This window comes from Lepisosteus platostomus, chromosome 3 (genome assembly GCF_059453375.1).
Source record: "Lepisosteus platostomus isolate fLepPlt1 chromosome 3, fLepPlt1.hap1, whole genome shotgun sequence".
Lineage (NCBI taxonomy): Eukaryota > Metazoa > Chordata > Actinopteri > Semionotiformes > Lepisosteidae > Lepisosteus > Lepisosteus platostomus.
This window is the reverse complement of record NC_142613.1, coordinates 8,487,205-8,512,159: the sequence shown is the minus strand read 5'-3', so window position 1 is coordinate 8,512,159 and position 24,955 is coordinate 8,487,205. Positions and strand designations below refer to the sequence as shown.

The 24,955-nt window shown below is 42.9% G+C and overlaps 1 protein-coding gene across 8 annotated transcripts in view; it reads left to right on the top strand.

Moving 5' to 3' along the window:
• The first annotated feature begins 1,145 nt into the window (after positions 1–1,145).
• Positions 1,146–24,955, top strand: part of nt5c2l1 (5'-nucleotidase, cytosolic II, like 1) — a 28,025-nt gene continuing 4,215 nt past the window's right edge. The window contains exons 1-16 of one of the 8 annotated variants that reach the window (XM_088624231.1): positions 1,146–1,883; positions 4,013–4,215; positions 7,237–7,310; positions 8,101–8,218; positions 10,986–11,081; positions 14,319–14,410; positions 15,688–15,745; positions 17,083–17,176; positions 18,062–18,115; positions 18,806–18,889; positions 20,728–20,769; positions 21,023–21,130; positions 21,959–22,025; positions 22,684–22,854; positions 23,646–23,760; positions 24,817–24,877. In XM_088624231.1, the coding sequence (XP_088480357.1) occupies positions 1,797–1,883; positions 4,013–4,215; positions 7,237–7,310; positions 8,101–8,218; positions 10,986–11,081; positions 14,319–14,410; positions 15,688–15,745; positions 17,083–17,176; positions 18,062–18,115; positions 18,806–18,889; positions 20,728–20,769; positions 21,023–21,130; positions 21,959–22,025; positions 22,684–22,854; positions 23,646–23,760; positions 24,817–24,877 (1,524 nt within the window). In that variant the 5' untranslated portion in view covers positions 1,146–1,796. Of the gene's footprint in view, positions 1,884–4,012; positions 4,216–7,236; positions 7,311–8,100; positions 8,219–10,985; positions 11,082–14,318; positions 14,411–15,687; positions 15,746–17,082; positions 17,177–18,061; positions 18,116–18,805; positions 18,890–20,727; positions 20,770–21,019; positions 21,131–21,958; positions 22,026–22,683; positions 22,855–23,645; positions 23,761–24,816; positions 24,878–24,955 lie in introns of all 8 variants that reach the window. The other 7 variants (XM_088624230.1, XM_088624233.1, XM_088624234.1 and 4 more) reach the window with 7 other exon arrangements.

Genomic DNA, 24,955 nt, shown 5'->3' with positions numbered 1-24,955 from the left:
GATCAACACTTTTGTGTGCTGTAGGGTTGTGTCTCTTACCACTTTAAACAGGGGACCATGTACAATGCTGTGCTTTGAAACTACAAGACCTCAACAAGAACAGATCAAGAAGTCCTGACTTGTGGCACTTTGCTGGGAATTTCTGTTAAAACTTAAGTATCGCTGTGTTACTGGAGTTTCACATCCAGGGAGGCCAGTGGATGGAACTGGCAACCTGAGCTCTTGTAATGTAATAATGCACATCTTGCTTTTAAAGGGAAAAGTTGCCGATCTGGCCAGTTTTGTATCAGTGGTGAAGTTATCTGAGGATCTCATCCAATCGATTTGTGAAAAAAGCAAAGGTATCGGCTTTGACAACATAGCTTAACACAGGATTGTTTCATACTCCCACAACCTTTTGCGTGCCTGCTGGTTTTAACTGCGTTTCCACACAGTTTCCACGTTGTGCCCTCTGCTTCGTTTTCCGCTGGTTATTCCGAATTAGTCCACTGGGTTGACTGAAGATAATGGTGAAAAACTTTAAAGGGGGTATAGTAAAAATAGGCTGGGCAATCTAGCAGGGTTTTAGGTAGTTTTTTTTTTGCCCAGAAAAGAATCTTGGTGAAGCGCATTGATTCACTGTAGCTCCCAAACCGTGTCATGCTCTGTCCTTCAGAACTCATGTGAACGATCTGCGGCAATCAACGCACGCATCTCACTCTGCTATTGTCACTTCACATACAGGGGGAAAAAAACAACAACCGATAGGTAACAAAAGGCAATCAGATACGTGCCGGAAACTATCGATACAACTACGGTATAAAGAGGAAAACCAGACTGAACGGTTTAAACTAAAAATGATAGATAACTCCCGACACCAGTGTTAAGAGTTGAAAAGTTGTCTGAGCATTCGATTTGACTTTATTTACCTCAGGGAACAACTGCCGCTTTGTTATAAACGGCAGCATTATTGTTACTGGGGACAGTGAAGGGTATATGAAATAGATCCGGATACAAGCCGCAGTCGGGGACTCGTTAGTTATGTAGCCTGAAAAGCTGTGATGAAATATAAATGTGTAGAGTGGCGCTGCGGGCAAGCGGGGCTCATTAGAAAACGGTCTAAAAATACTGAAAGAATAAACCCAGTGTGTGTGTGTGAGCGGTATTTCTTCGGGGTTGGGAGGTGGTGTCATTGTAGTTGTCTCCGAAGCTCTGGGCTCTCCGCCATTCTTTTTTCGAGGACTATGAGCCCTGGATAATGAATTGATTACTGGTGTGAAACGAGAGTTCGTTTTTTTTTAACTCTCATTTTCCTCACTTTGGACTGGACAGTGTCCTCGCCCGGGTCTGCGCTCCACTGCCCTTGTAAACTACAGTTTTAAAGGTGAACCTGCCGCCTTCATTCTACCGACACCCAGGTTTTTCATTTTCTTTCCCGTCGTCAAGCCTTTGCCGATAAGCGGCGTCGAGAAGGGACCCCCCGGGAGACACGGTGTGCGCGAGCTGATAAACCTATCTTCCTCGCGCAAGCGAGACTTTGGACCCGTCATCCAAGCCCATTTCCAAGACAAGCGAAGGAGGTGCATGATGTCAAGCACGATCGCAGCCCGTTTCGTCGGTCCCAGAACTCCAGCTGATTAGGGAGGGGTGGTTTGTTGACGAAAGCAAGGAACTCCTAGGTTGTCGTTTCCAGTTTTTGAACAGTCTCCAGGCTCACCCACAAGAGACAGCAGAGACTCGGGCTCCTGTCACAGAGCTGAAAACATGGGAAGCATCTCTCGAGAAGGCACGGGAACTACAACAGACCCGAACCGGGGATGGCAGGAAGCCCAGCAGCACTTCAGATTACTAATGGAACCGAACCACGTAGACTATCGCTCTCTAAAAAGAGACTACCACCACAGGTGAGACAGGGGCACTTGTTTTACACAAATTTATAATTACACGAAAAATTGCGTTAGCGCCAATATATTCGAATGCATTGATGCTGCTGTACACAGTGCGGCTCGTTTACAGCTTTAATGCGCTGTGCCTGTTGATACCGTGTCAGATCTGAGCACCTGCAATATTGTAATACACACATCGTTTCGAAACTGAGACAAATTATGTGGAAAACTTTAGGTAGTTTTCGTAAGGGCTGTATGCCGTATGCACATCCTACCGCAAATTTACAACCGAGTCAGGAATGCAGCAGGTTTTTAAATATCTATTTAATCCCCAGCATTTTAAGGCTTGGGAGCAGGAATGAACTGGCAAAACTAGTGGGATCGATTTACCAGTTGCACCAGGTGAAGAGCTGTTTATAACTTAAGGAGACATAGGAAAATACACCTATACTTTGGAAGAGTAATGCAAGTAGAAAATGACAACAGTTGCCTATAAAATCTATCAAGAATCTCGATTTATTTTTTTAAGGAAGAAAATCAACGGAAGGACTAGAAAAACTTTCTAGAGCAGCATGCCAGAAGTTGCCTTTGATGTTGTCTCCTTGTAACTAAACAGGAAATTAAAACCAAATTCTTATTAATATTTTTCGTATCATTCTTGTTTCTAATAAATCAATGAAAAATGTCCCTCCTTACGAGAACAGCTGCGGATGTTAGATATCTATTGGCATCCTAGTATGGTAAATAATTTAAATGTCAAATTCAGATTCAAAGGGCTCTAATTGCTTGACGGGCAAATAGTAGTTTTGCCAAAGCACATACAATTCACAGACATTTACATTAAAAACATATGACTTCTTACTTATCATTTAAACATATTCATTAACATAAATTAATTGTCTGCAAATTGACCAGCATGAGGGTGGTGAAGGAGATTTAGATTGATTGGCAAATTAGCATAGTTTAACAGCAAATCATTTATTAAACTGAATGCATCAGTGAATGTTGCTGATAGACCTAAAGGTGCCAATACATACAAACTCACACCTAGAGCCACGCCACAGTGCTGTAATCGACAGGAAGCCACATTAGGGCATTAGGGCTCTGATTTCACAGGCTACAGTCACTGTGGTGTATTAAAAATAAAAAGCCATCGAAATAGATGTGGGTCAATACAAAGCTATATGTTGGTTGTGATATATACACTCTGTTGAGAAAATTATTTTTTGTGCTTTCTTTCACCTTTGTCTTTAAGAAATACTACTGTATCTGTTATTTCAGATAAAGCTTGACATGCATGTTAATACATCCCATACTTTTGTGTTTACTATCGCCAGCTTTCACTGGGGATGTCAAATCCGTTTGAGTTCTGTGCTCCACAGTACCCAGTGCGATCCTGCACCCTGCAGGTCTGGGCTGAAATAGAGCTGGGCCAATCTGCTATTCCTGCAGCCAGGGCAGAGAGTGATCACTGACCTCAGAACGGGGTGCCTTTGTAGAACATGAATGATTGGAACTGAGGCCTGCAGGGTTTATCAGTAATATGGACCTGACAGGGAACTCCTGGGGGCTGTGGCTCGGACCCGTTACGTGCTCAGATTGCTTTATCTTCATTCCAGTCGCTGTTAGGAGGTTGACCCAGCTGAGAAAAGAACAATCATGACTCACAGACTCCAATGCACTGACATGCATTTTGAGGCAGGAAACACCATTATATTAAATAGGATTCATGGGCGAACTCCTCACGGCACTGAAGTTAAGCTCAAGGCTTTGGTTTGTGTCAGACATGAAAGAGAAACGTGCCCACCGTCCACTCTTGGAATATTTGAGCAATAGCGTCATTGTTTCAGATCTCCAGCACGTTTCAGTTTTAGAATCAACTGAAGCCGATCTCCTCTCTTTAACACAGATGTGTCATGTCTTCACACCCAACAGAGCGCAGGCAGTGCGTACTGGTGAGCTGGAAACTGTAATGTAACAGTGGCTGCCTTCATTATCATTCAATGTAGGACACGGTTGAAACAATCTTGTTTTACATCGCTTGGGTCTGAGTGACCTGTTATCTATCTTAACTGATGCCAAAGAAGATGCTGTTAGTGAATATAGTTTGGTTTCGAATGTGATTCTTTTTCTTTGCTCTTTCCCAGACTGTCTTCCCTGTCCAACGTTCAGTGAAGGGACAGACAAAGGCTCTAGCACCCCAGCTTAAAAAACGAAGTCAGCAGCAGTACCAAGAGTTTTCCATTTCCTCCACACAAGTTGGGAGCACTGTGTGGAGATTGTGTGTTCTCCCCGTGTTTGTGTGGGTTTCCTCTGGGGGCCCCGGTTTCCTCCCGCTGTCCAGTGACTGGTAGGTCAGTTGGCGTGTGTGAAAACTGGCCCTGGTGTGAGTGTGTGCGTGGTTATGTCTGTGTGCCCCTCAGTGGACTGGTGTCTCATCCAGGGTGTATCCTGCCTTTCGCCCATTGCTTGCCAGGTTAGGCTCTGGTTCCCCTGAACCTTTGTATTGGATAAAATGGTAAGTATGTACTATAGATGGATGGATGTTGGGAGCAGGTGCGCCATTTTCTGTGACCTCCCCAGGAGGGGTGCATTCTGAAACACAGTTCTGGTCATGCCGGTTGTGACCCAGAATGGCTGTCAACAATCAGGAGGGGGCCTAGCTGGCGAGGTGAACTCAGCTTCAGAGGCGGCAACGCAGTCTGTGGTGATTGTGCATGGTGGACAGAAACTGGAATAATTAGCTGCTGTGATTCAGGTTCAATGTTTAATTAGGAGATGGGGGAAATTCAAAATAACGCTGCCGAACGTTGGCCATAACTTTTACATTCTCATGTCTTGGCGTCCTGGTCTGTTACTTTTCTTTACAATGTTAACAACAACATATTAACAACTAGTTAGCGATGACATGATAAAAAATGATGCGATCTGTAACTACCGGCAAACCCACAAAGTCCCGAGGGACCGCACTGAATGCTTGAGAGCATTAGGAAGCCACACCTCTGGACATCCCCTTCGATTCACAGAAAAAACAGCCTGACCAAGTATAAAGGTTGACGTGATACCTTGCCAGGCCCTTTTTAAAGCATCTGTGTTTTGCTGTTGTTGGCATGCCCCATACAAAGGACCTGCTGGTTCTGATCATGCCTTGATGGACACTCCACCAAATCTGCAGTGCTTCCTGGGATTTCAGGAGACCCATGTGACTCTGGCTTCAGATTCCCAGTACTGGACACCTTCATTATGAAAACAGCTTCAGACTGTCAGTATATTTGATTGTGTTTCAATTAAGAATAAGCTTCAGAATGGATAAAAGAGTAATGCAAGTTCATTAGTGTTGCCAGGCACTGCTGGAAAGAGCCCAGGAATTCTAGGCAAGGTAACAGAGAGTGAGACACAGAATCGACCTTCTTCATTTATATCAACTGCATGCTAATTATACGAGTGCAAAATTCCTCTCAGCTGATGCCCTCTGCTGAGGGGGTAAAGACATCTTGTCCTGACTGTAGGGAATTTGCTTGCAGGGTGTTCTCATTGAATTAAAAGAGAAGAATAGAATGTATCTTAGCAGAAAGCAGGAGAACAGAGTGCGCCTTCATTAGAAGGTTTAGCATGCACAAAGCTTAGCTCTCCTTCTTTTGCTCAGAACTGCATAAGAACCTGGATCGGTTTTGTCATGAAAGACCCAGAGATCCTAAGAGCAGCAGCTTGCTAAATGATTACAAACAGGCCTGGGCCCATCCCTGCCTGCTTTATCTCACTGTCATCACAATGGACAAACAACAAGAGAGATAATAAAGTGCTTCAGAATTCCCATCCACCAGCTCCTTATGGACTCCTTATCGTCCTGCAGGCCTTGTGGGTGTTGTTGAGCATTTTCTGCAGGGGTGAGTGTATAGTTGTGATGTGAGGAGCTGGCTGGGAGGCCACATTTCGTGAAACTTCACTCAGGGTACCAGGTTCAATAGCATTCTTCAGGTCATGCTTGGTAGTTATTGAGTGACCTCTGACCTCTGATCTTATGAAAAGGCTGGGTGCAAAACATCAGAGCTGTCTGACATTCTTCTATTGATTTTGCCTTTAATAACTTGTCGCAGAAAGCATTCACAATAAAACGCAGCTTTCTTTAGAAGTTCTCTCTGTCTGATAATGGCGGATTGTATCTTGAACCTAAAGAAAATTCATTGCCACAGTGCTGCTTCTGTTACACCACAAATATTGCAAGTTATCCATTTTCACTGCAGACTCTATGATACAGGTTGGATATTATTGGTATTTAACTGAGCGTGCAGCTAATTAGTCTTTTGCAGTGAGGGTTTTAGGTAGAAATGAGATAAGTCTATGTGTTTTCCAATTGTTTGGTGTTAGTTTTGTTGCTTGTGTTTTAATCCTACAAGAACAAGGTTTTACATTTAAACAGAGGTAAAGACATTTACAAGTGAATCATGAGGATGTTAAATACAATCCCTGGAGAAATGCAAGGTCTTCTGATTTTCTTTTCATCTTAACATCTAAATTAATTGAATTTGGTTATTGGATTAAAAAGACCTATTCATTTTTGCAAGGACTTTTACATTTGTGGTTTTATTAATGTATACCTGATTCAGAGTACAGTGGCCATACTGGTCTCAACTATAATAATGGTTAATAAAATAAATCTCAAAATAATGGTTTCAACTTTAGACAAAATACCCAAACAAGCACCTGGTCTGGGTGCCCTGTGAGACACCAGACCCTGCAGGGCCTCCAGGGACTAATCTTGACTCTCCCTACTGAAATCAGTCATCAGATGTGTTGTGGACGCCTGTGTGCTAAGCAGCTAGATGCTTTGACTTTAAAGTGCTCCAGTGCCACTTTATCAGATTTAAGTAAGTGCATTTGCTTCAGAGCTGGTAAGGGTTTTTTAATCTTTAATTAGATGATTGAAGGACATCAGAAAGGCCACAGATGAGTAGAGGTTATTCCGGTCTTCATGATCACTTGGTCTTTTTTTCTCTGTAGCCACACAGCCACTGCAGGATTACGAGAAACTGGCTCGTCAGTAATGAAATCCTTTCACACCCCACTCCGGGTAGAGATCTAGTGCTCTCAATCATGCTACCTAACCCATATGTCTTAGTGAGGTGAGAGGGCACTGGAGTACCTAGAGAGAAAAAAAAAACATGCAGACCAGAGAGCATGCAAGCTCCACACAGACAGCTGAATCTGGAATCCAACCCCGGAGCCTGTTGCTGTGAGCCAGTAGTGATGACCACCATGTCACCATGCCTCCCCGGTCAGCTGGCATGGCTTGAGCATCAGCTCTTTGAAACAAACCTTGATTGGAAAGCCTGTTTTTTCCTCCACCTTTTGCCTTCTCTCTCTGCCACAGGGTGTTTGTGAACAGAAGCCTGACTCTGGAGAAAATCAATTGCTATGGCTTTGACATGGACTACACTCTGGCAAGTAAGCACTTGTGCATGGTTTGTCTGATGTCAGGACCTGTGGCTTTAAACAGGTGCTTAGTGAAAACCTGTTTAGGGTCTTACTGTTGTTCAAGTGTGCAATTACAGAGCAGACAAGAAGACAAGACAGACAATAGCATCAGATCATTAAATAAGATATTTTTTCTAAACCAGATTCCCATTATACATTTTTTTTCTCGCTTGTGTTTGTATTATTGTTTTTTTCCAGGATCTAGTTACTCAATTATTTTTTTAAGTGTAGATGGCTTTGGGATAAAAATGCATATACAGTACTGTACATAATACATTTTGGGTAAAAAGAAACCATCGGTGAAATTCTAACGTTAGGGCTATTTCAGCAAAATTAAAACCCAGTAGGTAAGCATGTTTCAGTGACATCATGTCCCAAAAGATTTGTTTTAAAAAGCTGTGTCAATGTTGATCTAATTCCAATATTTATCTAATATAAATTAGGAGCATCAAAATAAGATTCACCACATGTTTTTTTGTTTTTGATTTGCAAGGTTTGTGTGACGTTCTTTTTTTTGGATGTTTCGTATAGAAAACCATGCTAATGTCATAACAGAATGTTGTAACTCTCAATTAAACTATGGTGATATGGTAGGTTAAGAAAAAATAAAAAAAAGGAAAGTAAAGTAAATTAGTGCATAAATTGTGATGAAAACTGCAGTGAAATTATAATTCTCCATGGTTATCTGCTGTTGTAATGTACAAACCTATACTGAAAACGTGTAGTGTGTCCAGTCTGTGACCTCTGTCCCTCTGTCCAGTGTACAAGTCCCCTGACTACGAGGAGCTGGGCTATGAGCTGCTGATGGACAGGCTGGTGTCGATTGGCTACCCACATGAAATACTGCAGTACAAATACGACCCAAACTTCCCCACCAGGTCAGTGCAGTGTGCCTTTTCCTCTACAGAACCTGCCCCATTTGGTCATTTCACCACATTTGTCCTTTTATGCACTCTATTTTCCCCTTGTGTCAAGATTTGCAAAACATCTTGGTGCCTTTCTACATTTTTTACTGTGATTTCACTCTGTTGTGCTAGATTGTGCTAGATACAGCTGGATTTTCATTGCACGGCCAGGACTGTGCTGCACATAACTTCTATTAATGATTTGTAAAAACGTACTGAGGATCGACATGGTCTTTTTTTTTTTTTAAGGATTCACCTTAATAAAACAAAATCAATGTGTGTTTAGACTTTGCCTCATTTGACCCCCATTTCTTTTAGTTTGCAACATTTCAGAGAGAAGGGTTAGGGGCATGAATGTTAGCTAACGTATAGCTCTCGGGTCTAGGACAGAGTACCCCTATGTCAATTTTCAGAATACAGTTTTTGTTCTGAGCCAAAATAATGTTTCTGTTAAATTAACAGGGTTCTGAAAGATGACATGTTACACATTCTTGAGTCTTTTTACCTCTATCTGAGCAACATGCCTGCAGTTTTTCTTTCTCCTCTTCATGTTCTGACACGTTTTAAACTGGCAGGTGTACAGTAAGCGCCACTGCAATTACATCTGATGATGACAATTAGTATGGATCTGCCATTTAGTCCAGGGGTGCATTCCTAAGACTACTGCTTGTCTGACATCACTAGGGATTGACAGTAGGGAATCACCACCAGAAATATTATGCATATATATATATTATGCATCCAGAGTCCTGTCAAGTCTGGATTTGGAAAAACACACGTCCGTAGTTTCTATACCAGCAGCGCATGATGTCAGACAGATGCTAGCCATGAGGACAAAGCCCATATTATTTGACATGACGAAAATGAATGCGGTGAAGTTCGAATTTTAAAGCCTTTCAGGTTGCGATCATTGAAAAGACAAAGCAAAGTTGTGTTTTATAGCTGCAGGGGGTATAATGCTATCTTGCTTCTAAAAAAATCCTTTTTCAGTGACAATCAGACAGTTTTTTTCATGCAATGCAACTTCTAACACACTATGGATAAATCATCATTTTTTAGCACGATGTATGACTGCAGTATAATTTTATTGCTCCCAACCTGGCTATCTAGGATAACACAATCAGCACTTCCTTTGCAGTTGGCATCATTGTGATCCAACCCTAATCCATATTACTGAAATAGATATTGCATTTTTGCTGAAAAGACAATAAAGCTACATGTGACAAACATGGCATCAGCTATAACGATATAATGCATTCTGTAATACACAGGTATAGTGTACTTTTTGGCATCTAGCCATGACTGAGAAATGATAGTGTCCCAGCAGCATAAACCTTGTCAAATAAATCTTTACAAATAACTTTCCACGTCCACTACTGTTACTGCAGACAGCAACAGCCAGTAGCATAGAATGGCCATAGCTGTAAAGGGGCTGCTGTTTTAAACTTATGGGTCTGATCTTAGCTTAACACAGTGCTGCTGTGCAGAACATGAAGACTTTGCTTTGATTCCAGTCAAAAATGATACGTGATAGCTGTGACCCTCACGAGGTAAAGCAGATTAAAAATGGATGGCTGGATAGTTTGACGATACATGATGATAATAAGAATCTTCTGTTACAAAAACTGGTGGAGCTCAATATGTCTGCTTCGTTTGTTTAGAAATGACTCTGAAAGACACAGAAATAGAAAGATAGATTAACTGGATGAAGCTAATCTGAACTGCAGACAATGGAGCTGTAAAGGAGTGACCATGGTTTTCATTATGGAGTGACCAGAGTGAGGGGAGAGGGGGCTTAGTCAGAGTATTTGGGATGCTGTAACAGTGACATGACACATCCATACAGCTATGGGTAAGGCTTTTGGGTGGGACTCGCCTTGCTGACAGGACCTCACTGGTCATGACCTGCTGGCTGGCTCCTTGATCTCCACGGGTCTGCAGTCCAGAGTCTGGATTAAAACACACGGGGCCCTGCGCCTGAGGGATTAGCCCAAAGGCACATGTGCAGATCCCTGCTGGTTCAAGTCCGCCAGCCTACAGCTGGGTAAACTTTTGGGTTTATCACAGGCATTAACCCCTGAGTGGCTACCCAATTTCAGTGCTCTGAATTTGACTTCAAGTCGCTTGTGCATCCCTACATTTCCCCTGCCCGGTGGAAATGAACAGGTCTTGACACAAAAGCCCTGCAGTTATGATGAGTATACTATGTGCAGGGTCTGATGCAGACAGTCATGTGGAGCGCTCATGGGATTCTTGGCCACAGCTGGCTAATGATGTAACCAAGACTCAGGCCCACCTGGAGAAGAGGTTTCCAGCTGTGCTGCACAACCTTTACTGGCTGAGCTGCACAGTATTTGGTTATAAAATACATGACTTACGGGAGGAGACTGTATAATAGACATAATCGTTCAATTTAGGATTAACTACTCATTTTCCGTACTGGCAGGAATTGTGTGGAACTGTTCACCTGTCCTTGCCTGTCGGTTCATTTCTCTCTTGCTCTTATTTCTTCGTCTGCCTTTTTAGTACTTTTGTTGGCTCTGTTCCATTTCCTGTCCCAGCCTTCTGAGAAGATGATTGTGCAGGAAGTGAGGTGGGAAGGCACGGTAGTGTTCCACCTCGCTCGCCCAGATCCGACATCCGTTGCAATGGGCTTGTGCAACACAGAAGGTGAAAGCTGACATTCTGGACAGCTCGTTCTGCAGTGCTTTAACCTCTGGCTCTGTGCTTCCTTGTTCAGAGGGCTGGTGTTTGACACAATGTACGGAAATCTCCTCAAGGTGGACTCACATGGCAACATCCTAGTGTGTACGCATGGCTTCACGTTCCTCAAAGGGTGAGTGGAATGCTCCTTTGAATTTCTCATCATGCCAATCAGCCTTAATGATTTCCTTCTCTGATTCCTGCATGCGCCGTTCATCGTTTTAAAAATGGGACAGTGGCCAGACGTGCAAAGTGTTCCCACTCGGATCATAAGTGAATCTTGCTTTGCTTATTTCTTAGTTTATCCTGCAGTGTGCTGGGATCTCCTGAATGTCCATGACTGAATGCAGGCTGAGCTCTGTGATTACGGGTTCGAGCCTGGGTCACGTCCCTAGTGAACTGAAACCAGGATTCCCCAAACAGAGGTGCACAATTGGCTGCCAAGGGTGAGGTGGGATTAATCAGCAGGCTTTGCTACAGCATCTGCAGGCTTGTGGTGCTGCTGGCAAGGGGTTTGTGAAGTGTTAAAAGGCAAGAGTGTCTTGAAGATGGGCGGGTTGGAGGAGTCTACCTGCACATCCTCATTCTCCCCCGTGTGCGGTCACAGGGTCCAGAGCTTTGAGTTGAACAGGCCATTCTGCATCAGGTAGGTGTAACAAAACTCATTTGTAATTCTTTTTGTTTTTTTAAAAAAGAAGAAGGCCGCTGACCAATATGATCTTAACCAATGCGTGTCAGATTTATTCGGTAGAATGATAGGTTTAACACCCGGGAAAATTGTCTTCCAGATGACCGGGAGGAAATCAATGGCACTATATCTGGCTCAGTTTGTATGAGGCCTAACACACATCTGCACACACTTACACACAAATGGTATATGTTGCTTTGATAAAACAAGACCCAGAAGATGTTATGATCCTACTGTATGTACAGAACTGCATTCTGGTGAATTGCAAAGTAAGTGAAATATACACCTGGGGTCAGTGTGAAGGTATTTTCTGGTCGTGTCTGCGCAAGAGTTCAATCAGGGTTTCCCAATCCTTTATTGCATCACTTCGAGGACTTTGCCTCCTGCGGAAATGTGAAAGCAATCTAGCCTGCGGATTGTTTGCTTTAATTCAAATCTGGGATGCATTGCAGAACAGAGGGTAAAAAGTAAGGCACGCCAGACACCCCCCATACCAAATCACCATGTTAGCTACAGGCTAATCTTAACTTGCTAATCATGTTTGTTCATTCTGCACAAAACAAGTAGGACTCAACCAGGATTAGCATGGTCAGACAAACAGATAGGTGGCGCATTAAAGGGCCAGAGAACATGCAGAGTGAAATATTGCAGGGATATCATTCAGCGATGTCTCACATGTCATTTCCTGCAAGGCACATATAGAACGACTTAGGCACATTTCCATTATTGCATGCATTTTTTATTTTATCATCTCATGCAGATAATTGCATTAAGTTCATTTAGACCCCTGCAGCAGGCTTGTAGAGCTGCTTCGTCAAAGCTTTTCAGAAGCATGCTGGAGCTGCGAGATTGCAGGCATGGGTCGCATGTGTCTGTGGGCTGAGCCCCAGGTACTGAAGTTCCCCCTGTGCTCCTTGCATTGCAGCTGTTCAGTGGGCCTGCAAGGAAAGAGGGGTGCAGTGATATTTGGTATGCCTTTGGACTGTTGAGGAACAGGGGAGTTTAGTGTTTCCTTTGTACAACCCAAGAATCTTTTACTTTCTGGCGCCCTGTCCTTGACTGACAAGCTTCCTTCTCTGTTCTTCTGTTCTGCGTATCCCTGAAGAGCTCCGAGTTCATCTGCTGGCTTGTTTGCAGATCAGCCTGCAGGCTCACTGCCAGAAGGTTCAGAGGTTGGTGGTGGGCAGGAGACCACATAGAGGGCATCTCTCTGAAAAAAAAGGGGCTTTGTGGGTCGAAGGCTAGCGTGACGCTGTCGAAAAACTCCACTTTCCCCCAACTTCATAAAAGAAAAACACAACCTTCGAAGCACCAGTTAAAAATTGTCAATTTCTGTATGTAACTGCAACCTCAGACGTGCCCTTTAAAGAACCGTAAGCATTCCTACCTATTACTGTTTCAACGAGCAAACAAACCTGTATTAAGCACACATTATCACTATTTTAAGAAATATAGCATTTTATTTTTAAAATATCACTTGGGTAAAGGCTGCATTTTTGCAAGTGTGAGAACCATATAAAAGAGCCTATTGTACCAAGAATAAAGAGGTTGCATTTACAGGACGATTGTGTTCATGTCAAAGAACTAGGGTCTAGGTGCGATGCTCAGGGTATGCTAACAGATATCAGCTGTGGTATCCTAACAGATATCAGATTTCCTGTTTCTGCTCTCTAGACCTAACGTTGTTTCTGCTCCTACCTCTATTTTCAGCATTCCTCCCACAGTACATCATCTCCCTGCTATGGGGAAAAAGCAAAATTGTATTTATACAGCAGTAATCAGTGGGACTATTGTTACCGGGGGGCTGTGATGGACAGCTCAGACAGCTGTGGGGACAGGAGCAGGGGCTCAAGCGCCCAGCGTTGAAGAGCGGAGCAGAGGCTGGTAGGGTGGTCAGGGGGTGGGGGGCGGGGGGCTCTCTCTACGGGGAAAGATTAGCAGTACTGGGTAAACGTGCCGAGAGCCCGAGCTCAGCTGCAGGGCGGGCTGTGCCTGTGTGGAGTCACCTTCCAGAGGAGCTGGGTCAGTGGGAATCCGATACCTGCTTTGTTGACTCAAGATCTAATTGCTGTCTGTCAGGAGCCTGGCTGTCAGGGCAGGATAAACAGGACAGCTGCCCAGAGGCTGGCTTAACTCTTCCCTGACTGGGAGCTGAAGAATCTGTGCCTTTGATTTTTTAGTGATATCGACTTTTTTCCTAATGTGTACTGGTTACACAGTGCTCATAGTGGCTAGCAGGCACCGTGGTTGCCTGGGATGTAACATTCCCTTACTGTGACCCTACTGTGTTGGCTACAAAAACAGACACAGGCAACATAAGATAACATGAATTGAAGAAGACAATGACTGAACACTGACCTTGTCTTCCTGGTTTAACCTTCCTGATGTGACACATCAGATATGGCAGCTGACCTATTGACGATAAGTGTCAAGTTTGCAATTGTTATAGGTTTTGTGTAGTTGGAGTGCTTTCCTTTCTCTCTACCTGCCTTTCTTCGTCTACATAATGTTTCCAGGTTTTTTAGCAAGGACATCCACTGTGTGTTAAAGATGAAGCAGAATGGAAATGGAATCGAAGCACCTGCCTCGTACAGGGTGGATGTGTTGAAGCAGATTTCTCTCTTACGGATCTTACAGATTTTGCGTTGACAGATCATGTGACTGTGTGCTTATCATATGCAGGGCACAGATCCAGGAGTATTATCCCAACAAATTCATCCAGAGGGACAACACCGACAGATTCTACATCCTGAACACCCTCTTCAACCTATCAGGTACAAGGAACAAGAGAGACTCAAGAGGCACTGTGCCAACACACAAATAAACGCATCCCCTTCACACACACACAACTTCCCATTTCCATTGGCTAAATTCGTAAGGTCAGATCTCATAGCAGATGTGTGCAGGGCTGAGTTTACATGCCTCCCAGGGCTTGAAGCTATTCCATTATTCCCTTATCTGTAATGTTCACTAACTGGGAGTGTAATCAGTCTGCAAGTTCATTGTGCGTTAACTCCCTAACACTGCCAGTACTGATTTATGGTCTGGGTTGACTGGGGAAAGCAGTGTGCTCAGTGGGAAGCTGAATGATCCTCAGGTAATGAGTCAGGTGCCTTATCCATCAGTCCATACTGCCCTGATAACAGGCCCCAGTAGTAATTTATACATTTTAATTCTTTTTTTGTGTAAAGCAATCTGATTTACATAATACACGTCAAGATTTCTAGCTGATGTGTTGGAATCTGGCATATATACAGACACTTACAGTATACTGGGATCAGTTTACTGTAACAGTGTACTGCACAGATTTTCCCCACGGGCCAAACAGATGAACTCACTGCAGAGAAGCTGAGCTCTAATGTACTAAGACATATACAGTAAGTTAAGGAATAACGTACCCGCAGGGTGTTTCTGAGGTCTCAAGCTCTTATGCTTCTATAGATCACCAGTCCTATGCAGTATACTTTTCATTTCTTAAAATGCCTCAAGTGCTTCTGTGTTCACTGAGTGCTTTATGAAGGTGATGATGTTTGTGAAAAACAAGACTGCCATTGCATCACAAGGTTTTGAAGGGCTGCGGGCCCTTATACTCGGTATTGGGTGATAAACAATCTTGTATCTGGTGAAAGAGTTTGTATCCACTTTAGGTTAATCCCATGACTAATTCATTCCAAAAAGATAATAAGCATGGAATATCTAGTACCATGTGCTGGCTTATAGACCATAGTATGAAACAAAAACTAACTAGTCCATAATATTCAGCAATGCAAGTCTAATCTCCTAACACATTTGCTGATACACATCTAGGGCTGCAGAGTTCTGGCTCCCTGTACTGTATAACTGTACTGTGACAGTAGTGATTATCCCATTATGGTATCATAATGGGATAATCTTGACTATATAATAATATAATCATAGTCTTGACTATGCCTATCCACTGTAGTAGTATTCATGTAGCTAAAGTGCAGTACATGAACACACTCTGGAAGAAAAGGCAGGTGTCCAGGATGAAGCTAGATGAAGCTATCCTCGTTTTCTGTTTCTCCCCCAGAAACTTACCTGTACGCCTGCCTCGTTGACTTCTTCACCAACTGCACCCGATACACCAAGTAAGTTCCTCGGTCCCCTTTTGAAGAATACTGCCAAGTTTAATTATACCATAATGCCACTATGAGAAGTTCAATTTTGTTTATGCATAGTGCCTTGCCATATTTAAATAAGTCAGCATGGGCACCTAGATATGGAAACAATATGCATGATCCTTAGCTGTGAAAATATACTGCACTCAAAATAACCATGCACAAACACTTCATCACAACATCATCACATGGATACCTGGTGTTGTGAACCATGCATGTTTGAGGCTGATGTTTATTATTTGGTTTAACTGGACAATTCCAGTGCACGTTTGAGGTATAGTACTTATTTTTGCAAGGCTGGACCTTGCACTTTGCAGAGTGACAAAGCTGTATAAAGGGAAGTTGTGAACTGCAGTGCTGATTCGTGCAGGATGATTGGCTTCGATTGCACAAGTATAGTACATCTGTTTCGTGTCCGAGTGTTAGCCTCCACAGGGCCTCAGGAAAATTCCAACCAGATGTATGAGGAATCTGCACTGCAAGGCACTCTGTACAGAACGCAGTCTGTACCCCCAATAAATTACCCAGCTGTCCATGCCTGTGCTTCAAGGTATACAAAAACAGTGAAAGCATTTCTTACTATTACTTACTGGCTGAAAATTCAAAAGAGGAGCGCTAAATCTCGCCCTTCTCATTGCGTGCATGTTTGATCAAGTCAGACCTGACCGTTTCCCAAGATTCAGACTCTTTAAGGTTAATTACCAAGAGTGAGTTACTAGTTTACAGACTGTCTCAAAAACAGCCAACGCTCACTTTTTTATTCACTTCTGTAGATGTGGGTTTGTCAGGCCTGGGTATTTGCAATAGTAAATAAATGAGATCAGGTCACCTGGATTCCATAACCAATTACTTTTATGACTTCCTGTATTGATTCATTAGTTTGTCTGATGCTTTTATCCAAGATGGATTCTGAGGGTTAAATAAATACAATGCCGTGCAAATATGAAAACATTTAAAGTCTACAAAAATTGAAAAAATACATAAATCCCCAAAATATGGAGCAGATTAAATAATCTGTAGTGAAGGAGGTTAAGACTGTATCAGTGTCCACTAACACAGGATAGCAGCTTCAGTGCAGAGTACAGTCATTATGAAATAAGTATGATTGTGAAATAGCAGTGGACTGTAATATCTGTAGTGCAGTCCACACAGGTGAGTTCGGGGACGCTGGAAGGTGGATAATGACACGTTTACTGTTGTGTAATATGTACTGCAGTGCTGCGTTAACTCTCTTGAGCTGTAGCTGTCATTTCATAAAGAGGTGCTTGCTCAGCGAAGTCTACAATAATGTGTTTTTCTCTCTCTAGCTGTCAGAAAGGCTACAAGCATGGAGACCTGTTCATGTCATTCAAGAGCATGTTCCAGGATGTGCGAGATGCCATGGACCATGTGCACGACACTGTGAGTGCGCAGTCCTATCACCCGCGGGGGTCTCGGCAGCACTGTCAGCCCAAATCAGCTTCTGAACTGTTGTGCTAGTGGGGCTCTCAAAACCAGTTCTCCTCATTGCCTGGCCTTATGTGTGTATTCTTATATGCCTCATCACTACTTTGGGACTTAGTGCAGCTCTGAAACCCCTGACATCATACACATCTCATTTACAAGTGTGTGGACTAATTACCTGTAAATGTGAGAACTCAACAGAATGTGAAGAATACTGTGGCAATCCAAGCAAGTCAACAGACCAGCAGTGTTAACCTATTAGGCATGGCGTGCCCAGTGTGCCACAATATGGTTCACATTCTGCTGGGTTTTCAGATTTTCCTGCGCTGTAATTTTCAAGACTTCAGCTGGTCTGTGCGTGCCAAGGCTGTGCTCTATTGGCGGTGTCTGTCTGATGTCATTTACTGCACACATCTCCAAACCTTCACCCTGTGGAGGAATCCATGTTGAGTGATTGTAAAACTTCTGTTAGTGGTGCCTAACAGAGCCCTTGCATGAATGAGACCCGACAATCTTGGAAGCCAGAATTTTTACCTATAAAAACCCAACTGAACGGAAGCAATTAAAAGAAATATTCTGTATGCAGTATATTAAAGAAGTCAGAGCAACAAGCTGTCATTCAGAATGATCATTTTCAGGCCCAGCTTTTTTTATGTCTTGCTTTTGAAATCAAGGTTAAAAAAACATTGGTTTCCCCTGTCCAGCTGAGGATCTTACAGGTGCCCTTCCTGTGAGCTTATCCTGTGTTTCACTCAGGGCTGGTGAGCCGTGTCTAGGCCTCTGTTTGAACTGGAGAGGACTGGGGATCTGTAATGGGGGTTTCTCGTGTGTGCTGTCTTGCAGGGAATCCTGAAGCAGAAGACCCTTCAGAACCTGGAGAAATATGTTGTCAAAGACGTAAGTGGTACAAGGAGAGTCTCTTGAGTTGTGCAAACAGCAAACTCCAGATGTCAAAAAGTTTTTAGTTTTTTTTAACTGCGGTTACATTGGCTGAGAGGCAGTGGTGGGTTTCTTGTCATTGTATACTGCACTTTCACAGCAGTGCTTGCACCTGGACACAGTGTAGTCCTGCTGCCACTGCCTGCCACCACATTTCCTGCAGACCTTGCTTTTACAGTATCAGGCGTAAAACTTTGTTGCCCTCACAAAGTCTGCGCCTTTCATTCATTTTTCAAGGGGTGGAAAGTGTTGTATATGTGTTTTTGGGCACAAAATCTAAATAAAACCAATGAAAGAGCCGAGACTCTTGACTACACAGTAGGTTATATAATCAAAAATCAGGTGCTGGATATTTGGGGCTTGTTGCTTAAAGTTCACTAAACATGCACAGATAGCAGCATTAATTTAAAATAACATTAAACCGATAGGTTTTCTTTTTCATCAGTCTTATCTTCAATTCAAGCTTTATTATCCCCTAGGGGAATTATGGTAAATATGTACAGAAAGAAAAAGTTAACTTAGCTTAGAAAATTGTATTTGTTGAAAAGATTCTAGATAGTGTAAATGTATCTCTGGAAATTGGTACACGATAGTGTTTTGGTGGCCAAGAGGGATCTCTGATGTAAAATTTCTCTCTTTGTCCTACAGCCCCGTCTCCCACTCCTCCTCAGCCGAATGAATGAGGTGGCCAAAGTCTTCCTGGCTACCAACAGCGACTACAATTACACTGAGGTGAGCAACAGCACACCTGTCTGACATTGCTGCTAAGTTAAGCAGTAAGTTTCTTTGAGCTTCAAGTTGAACTTTAAGCAGCAAGTTTCTACTTACTGCTTAAAACATGTAGAAATACGGGGACATGCTTCTGGACTAAACGAAACTTAATTCATAATGAAGAATTTTGCATTATTTAAATCGTACATTATGTGAAGATAAGTAGGGTACATTAAGTTGTATGTTTGTGATCGAAACTCCTCAATCTTATCTAAACTGTAGTTTCTTAAACTTTAACAATAGTGTAAATTAACAGTTAAGAGCTAGCATAAGTTAGTTCCTTTAGTGCCTGTAAAACAGAAACAAGCTTATTAGATATTACTTTAATTTTGCATCCTTAAGAGCATTATTTTAAAGTTGTGCTCATCTTTCCAGTTCATGAGGCTTGGATTGCATTTAGGTTCATTTTGTCCTGAAACACAGAAGCACAACTGGAAAGAGTCTTCTGTATATCTGGGACACTGTAGTCCCAGCAAGGATCTGAGCACAGCACACAGCTGCCCTGCTATAAAACGGCCCAGCTCACAGTTCTCAGTGCCTCAGTGCCATGTGTGCAACAGAATTCATAAACTCCCAGATTAGCCACGTGTCAGGAAGTAGGTAGTTCCTCCTGGGACACGTCCTCTCCGAGCCTCTGTGATTGCAGTTGTCCGGTCGCAGGGCCCAGGAGACCTGAGCACTGCTCTTCATGGATGTGGGGTTGTGAAATTCCAGAAGAGCAGTTAAAATTAAAGCAGTAATCACACACGAGGGGCTCCCGGTTAGAAAACAGGCTCCAACCACACAGGGCTGAGAGCCAGCACCGAGGACACTGGTGACAGGAAACCACCAGGCTCAGAGGCAACATCGTCGCGTCGCGCAGTCAGTTAACATCTGTAGAAACTCGAAAGCAACACCTAAACACCTGCAGACTTCTAACTGTTTGCAGTATACCATATGCTTTTTGTTTCTACAGTTTAAGAAAATGTACATTTTATTATTACATGAAGTTTGTATGTGTGAACTGCATGATGCCAGTATGGGAAACTCACCCATAATGAGGTCTCAGTGAGGTGTGACTGTGTGCGTCGCGTCCAGGGGGTACCCTGCCTTCTGCCCATTGCTTGTTGGGATGGGCTCTGGCTCCCCTGCAACCCCTCATTGAACATATAATAATAATAATAATAATAATAATAATAATAATAATAATAATAATAATAATAATCCCTTACACTTATATAGCTCTTTTCTGGACAATCCACATAGGGCACTTTATGGGTAATGGGGACTCTCCACCACCACCAGTGTGCAGCCCCCACCTGGATGATGCACAAGTACACTCACACACACCAGCTCTCAGTGAGGAAAATAACAGAGTAATGAAGCCAGTTCAGAGATGGGGATTATTAGGAGGCCATGATTGGTAAAGGCCAATAGACCGTTGGTCAGGACACTGGGGTAACACCCCTACTCTTTTCAAGAAATGCCCTGGGATTTTGTAATGACCACAGAGAGTCAGGACCTCAGTTTTATGTCTCCTCTGAAAGATGGCACCTTTTCACAGTACAGTGTCCCCGTCACTATACTGGGGCATTAGGGCCCACACAGACCACAGGGTGAGCACCCCCTACTGGTCCCACCTCTTGCAGCAGGAACCTTAGCTTTCCCAGGAGGTCTCCCATCCAGGTACTGACCAGCCTCACACCTGCTGAGCTTAAGTGGTTAGAAAATATATGAATGAATAAGAATAAACCTCTTTATCATTATCCTCATTGGTGAATGAACAGAAGCTCACCTCAGTCCTCACCTTGTCTTTGCAGGCCATCATGAACTACCTGTTTGACTTTGCTCAGGGTCCCGAGGTAAGAGAGTCAGGGGGTCTCCTCCACATCATGGAAAGCCCACACAGATTAAATTAATTGAGAATTTCCAATATGTTATATGTATATGTTATGTTGCATGTTTTCTACAGGAAGCGTCATGATGTGAAATGTCATGTTTCTTAAGGATGATCATTATTTGAATGATTTTACTGGCACTTTAATTTCAGCTCTCTTAAGACAGGTATTTTTCTAACCAAGTGACTCTCCCTCCCCTCTCTGCTGTGACCAGCAGGGAGGCAGCCCCAGACGGCCCTGGCGATGCTACTTTGACCTGGTTGTCGTGGATACAAGAAAGCCGCTGTTCTTTGCGGAGGGAACGGTGCTGCGCCAGGTGGACACGGTAAGGCCTGCCCCATCGCTGCTGGGACGCCACGGCTCGCTGTCCGCTGCCTGCCCCGCACTGCCCCACCATCACCAGCAAGTGAAAACTGGATTCCAAAATCTGGGAGAACTCAGACCCCTCAATCTTATTTAAGTAGAAAAAAACATGTTGTTAAGTATTATTCCTGAATGACACTATTCGAAACTTGACTTTTAAGAGTCCATTTGTGGGTAAAAGAAGACTAATAGTTGGAAACGTTCAAGTAGGTAGCTGCGTCAGCATGCAGAGACTACAAAGAAACAGGTCACACACCTGAAGAAGGCTCCACAGCCGAAACATTGTGTGTCCTGTCTTTACCTTTCAGAATGGAGTGAACCTTTACTTGTTCTTTAATAGTTGGAAATACAGCTGCAGTTTGTCTTTCATTTTAGTGATGTTCTCTGAGACTGTGAGAAGGGTGGGTCCGTTCTCTTTTCTGAGACCAGTGTCTAAAACACTCCGAATCACGATCTGGGCAGATCTGAGAATCTCCCCAAAGCTGATCCTGACTCTTTACTGTAAAAGGTGGCACTGAACTGATGAGCCACTAAAATGAGGTCTGGTCCCAAAAATGTGTGACTTTTGTATTAGCAAAAAAGAGTAGCATGTAAATCTAACCAACTAAAAGACCCCCTATCCTAACAGACCTGCAGCCTATGACCTGACCTTCCTCTGCCCCTTGATCTGCCTCGGAACGAGCTCTCGCTCTCAATGGGACGATCCAGTTAAATAATGAACGTTCAGGTTTTTCTCTTGTATTTGCAGTGACGATATCCTCTGTCCCTGTTGATGTTCTCTACCCCGCAGGACACAGGCAAGTTGAGGATCGGTACATACACAGGAGGGCTGCAGCACGGGACAGTATACTCTGGAGGTAAAAGGGCTTATGCATTACAAAATGTTTGTTACACAGAAAGGGATTCAGGGATGCTTGTGTTTCATACAGGATTAACCTGTGCTGTTGTCTAAGAAACTGAAAACCTCCTGTGTGGATTCTTTTTATGATGAAGTATCTGTGTGATTGATGAATGTATCTTGGTCATATGCATCATTTGCTTTTGTTCCGTTTATATCGAAAAACAGGTGGCATATGAACAGTTACAAATAGGTTAGAGATATATATTTTAATTCTAAGAGCTGATTGAAGTACCTGTTATTATTTAGCTGGCTCTTCCAAAGCGACTTTGTTTTGTACTGATTCATACTCAGTTGGGTATTCTCCTGAAACAAGGTACAAGGTACTTTGAAAGGTACACTTCACTTGCTATTTCAACTCACACCCTTCCAAAAGCCCGGTAACCACAACACCACACTGTGACCCATAAGTCTTGTATAATGCTGCAAAGATCTCTTAATTACAGCAGGTTATACATGTTGGATCAACAACATGACCGTTATTGGTTGCACAGAGATGAATCCAGGAAGCAGTATCTTGCATTACCTGTGCTGCTTTCTGTGTGTTATGAGGCAGGTGGTCTCCAAATAGTTTTCTTCCAGTGTATCTGACTTCATACGTGGCCCTCTGTCTCCAGGCTCTTCCGACATCGTCTGTGACCTACTGGGCGTGAAGGGGAAGGACATCCTCTACGTGGGTGATCACATCTTTGGGGACATCCTCAAATCCAAGAAGCGCCAGGGCTGGAAGACCTGCCTGGTGGTCCCTGAGCTGGCCAAGGAGCTGCAAGTGTGGACGGAGAAGAGCCGTGAGTACAGGGCAGAGCCACGCTCGACCACTTGAGAAACAGACGTGGTCCGGTACAGTGCAGAATGATCAACGCTAAGACAAGGTGGACATTTTGTGCCTGCAGGGGCCTCTGTATCCCCATTTGACGAGACATTTAAAAAAAGATCATAATCCTCTGTCACATATGTTAGATGAAAACCTGGCTAGTGTTGGATGGTTATGTTCCGGGAACTCAGCATGAGAAAGTCTAGACATTGAGGTGAAGCAATAAAAAAGCCAATAGAATTTTAGGATATTGTTATATTTAAGAGTGTAAAATTTCAACCAAGAGGTGCTGAAATTTTACTTGTGCACTAGTAAAACCTGGTTCGTAATATTTTCTACACTTTTGGCCACCATGTTACAACGAGAAGGTTTAATTCAAGTATTCAAAATCCTCAAAGCTGTTGACAATGTCAATGTCAGCTGTTGACAATGACAATGTCAGCTTCTTAGGATCTATAATAAGACATGAACCAGAAGACATGAGTGGAAACTATGAGGAAATGCATTTGAAATAGGGAACAGAATTCGAGGATGAGCAGAGCTCCACCTTGTGACCATGTTTGACATTAACAGCCTGCAATAAGATCATGCAATCAAAATGCTCAGACAGTTTATTTCCTTCTGATTTCAGGTAATGTCCATCATGTCTATTTTGAAAAGTTGGGTTTGTATCATTTGCCTGTAATGCCTTGTTGAAAGAGGTCCAGTTTCCCAGGCTGCCATGCTGTTCCAAGGTGTGAGCCGCTGTTGTTTTCTGTTTTCCAGATCTCTTTGAAGAGCTGAAGAGTCTTGATGTCTTTCTGGCTGAGCTCTACAAGTATGTGCAGACTGACACAGATGCAAGCTCGTGTCACATGTACAAATTGAAGAAAGGGACAATGTTTGTATCGTGGCAGTTCACCTCACCCATACAATATTTACCATCATGCCGAGGTCATCTTTGTTTCTTTTATCTGTCCAGTCAGGTTGTAAAGTGTCACATAAAGGATGATTATTTAAATCTCTGCAGAACTATGAGTCAGTGATGACAGTGAGTCAGTTTAGTCCTTATATTAGTTGTTTTTGGACAGATGCAGATGGGCCAATTCATTATTATTGATCGTATTACTCTTGGCCACATGAATGGCCAATTTGTAATTAAAAGTCAAATTAAGTCAGATTCTTTTTCTTATTTGTATTGATATATATATAGAGAGAGATTAGAGGCTTTAAGAACAATAATTTTTTGCGGTTTAAAAGATATTAGAGATTTGAATTAACAATATAGCTAAAGATTTCATGAGATGGTTTGTTTCCATCGTCTCATATATATGCATATAACATTTGGCCTGACGTCAATATGCTATACTGGCCCTTGACATAAGGTAAATGTTAGGCTGATGAGCAAAATTTTGTGGATCCAATTAAAAGAATGATGTCAGGGCAAAATGCTTGTTGTTAATCTAGGTAAGCACCTGATGGAATTAATTATTATCTTAAACTGACTAATTTAAGTCCTTTTAGTGGTCTTAGGCTGTTCATAGGTTATAGAGATACAGAAAATCGAGGTTGTCATATTGAATATCTACAGTACATATATCCGCACATATAGCCATAGCAAACAGCTGGCTATATGTGCGGATATGGCATATAGCCATAGCAATCAAGGCACCTTCTTGATTTTATGAGAACTTTCCGTTTCCAATGATGTTTTTTGAGTTCAGCGGCATATAGAATAGGTGCAGATTTTGGCATGTGTGATGCCCTTTCTATTTCTGTCCACTAGAGTGTCTAAAAGATGCGCAGAGCATACAGGTGTGTGTTTCTCAGTGATAACCCATCTGCAAGAATCAGCTAATGCTTGTGTAGACTTCTGCGTGTGCAGCTGCATGCAATGAATCATGGGATAGCTTCCCTGTTGGTTTGTGCTGACAGTTTTCTGTGCTTCATGTTCTAGACACCTGGACAGTGGAAGCATAGAGTGTCCCGACATCAGTGCTATTCAAGTCAGAATCAAGGTAAGGCACATCATCAGCTCTGCTCATTAGTTTAGCACATTAAAAAACATAAATAATGCAAAAGAATAACTCTAACTG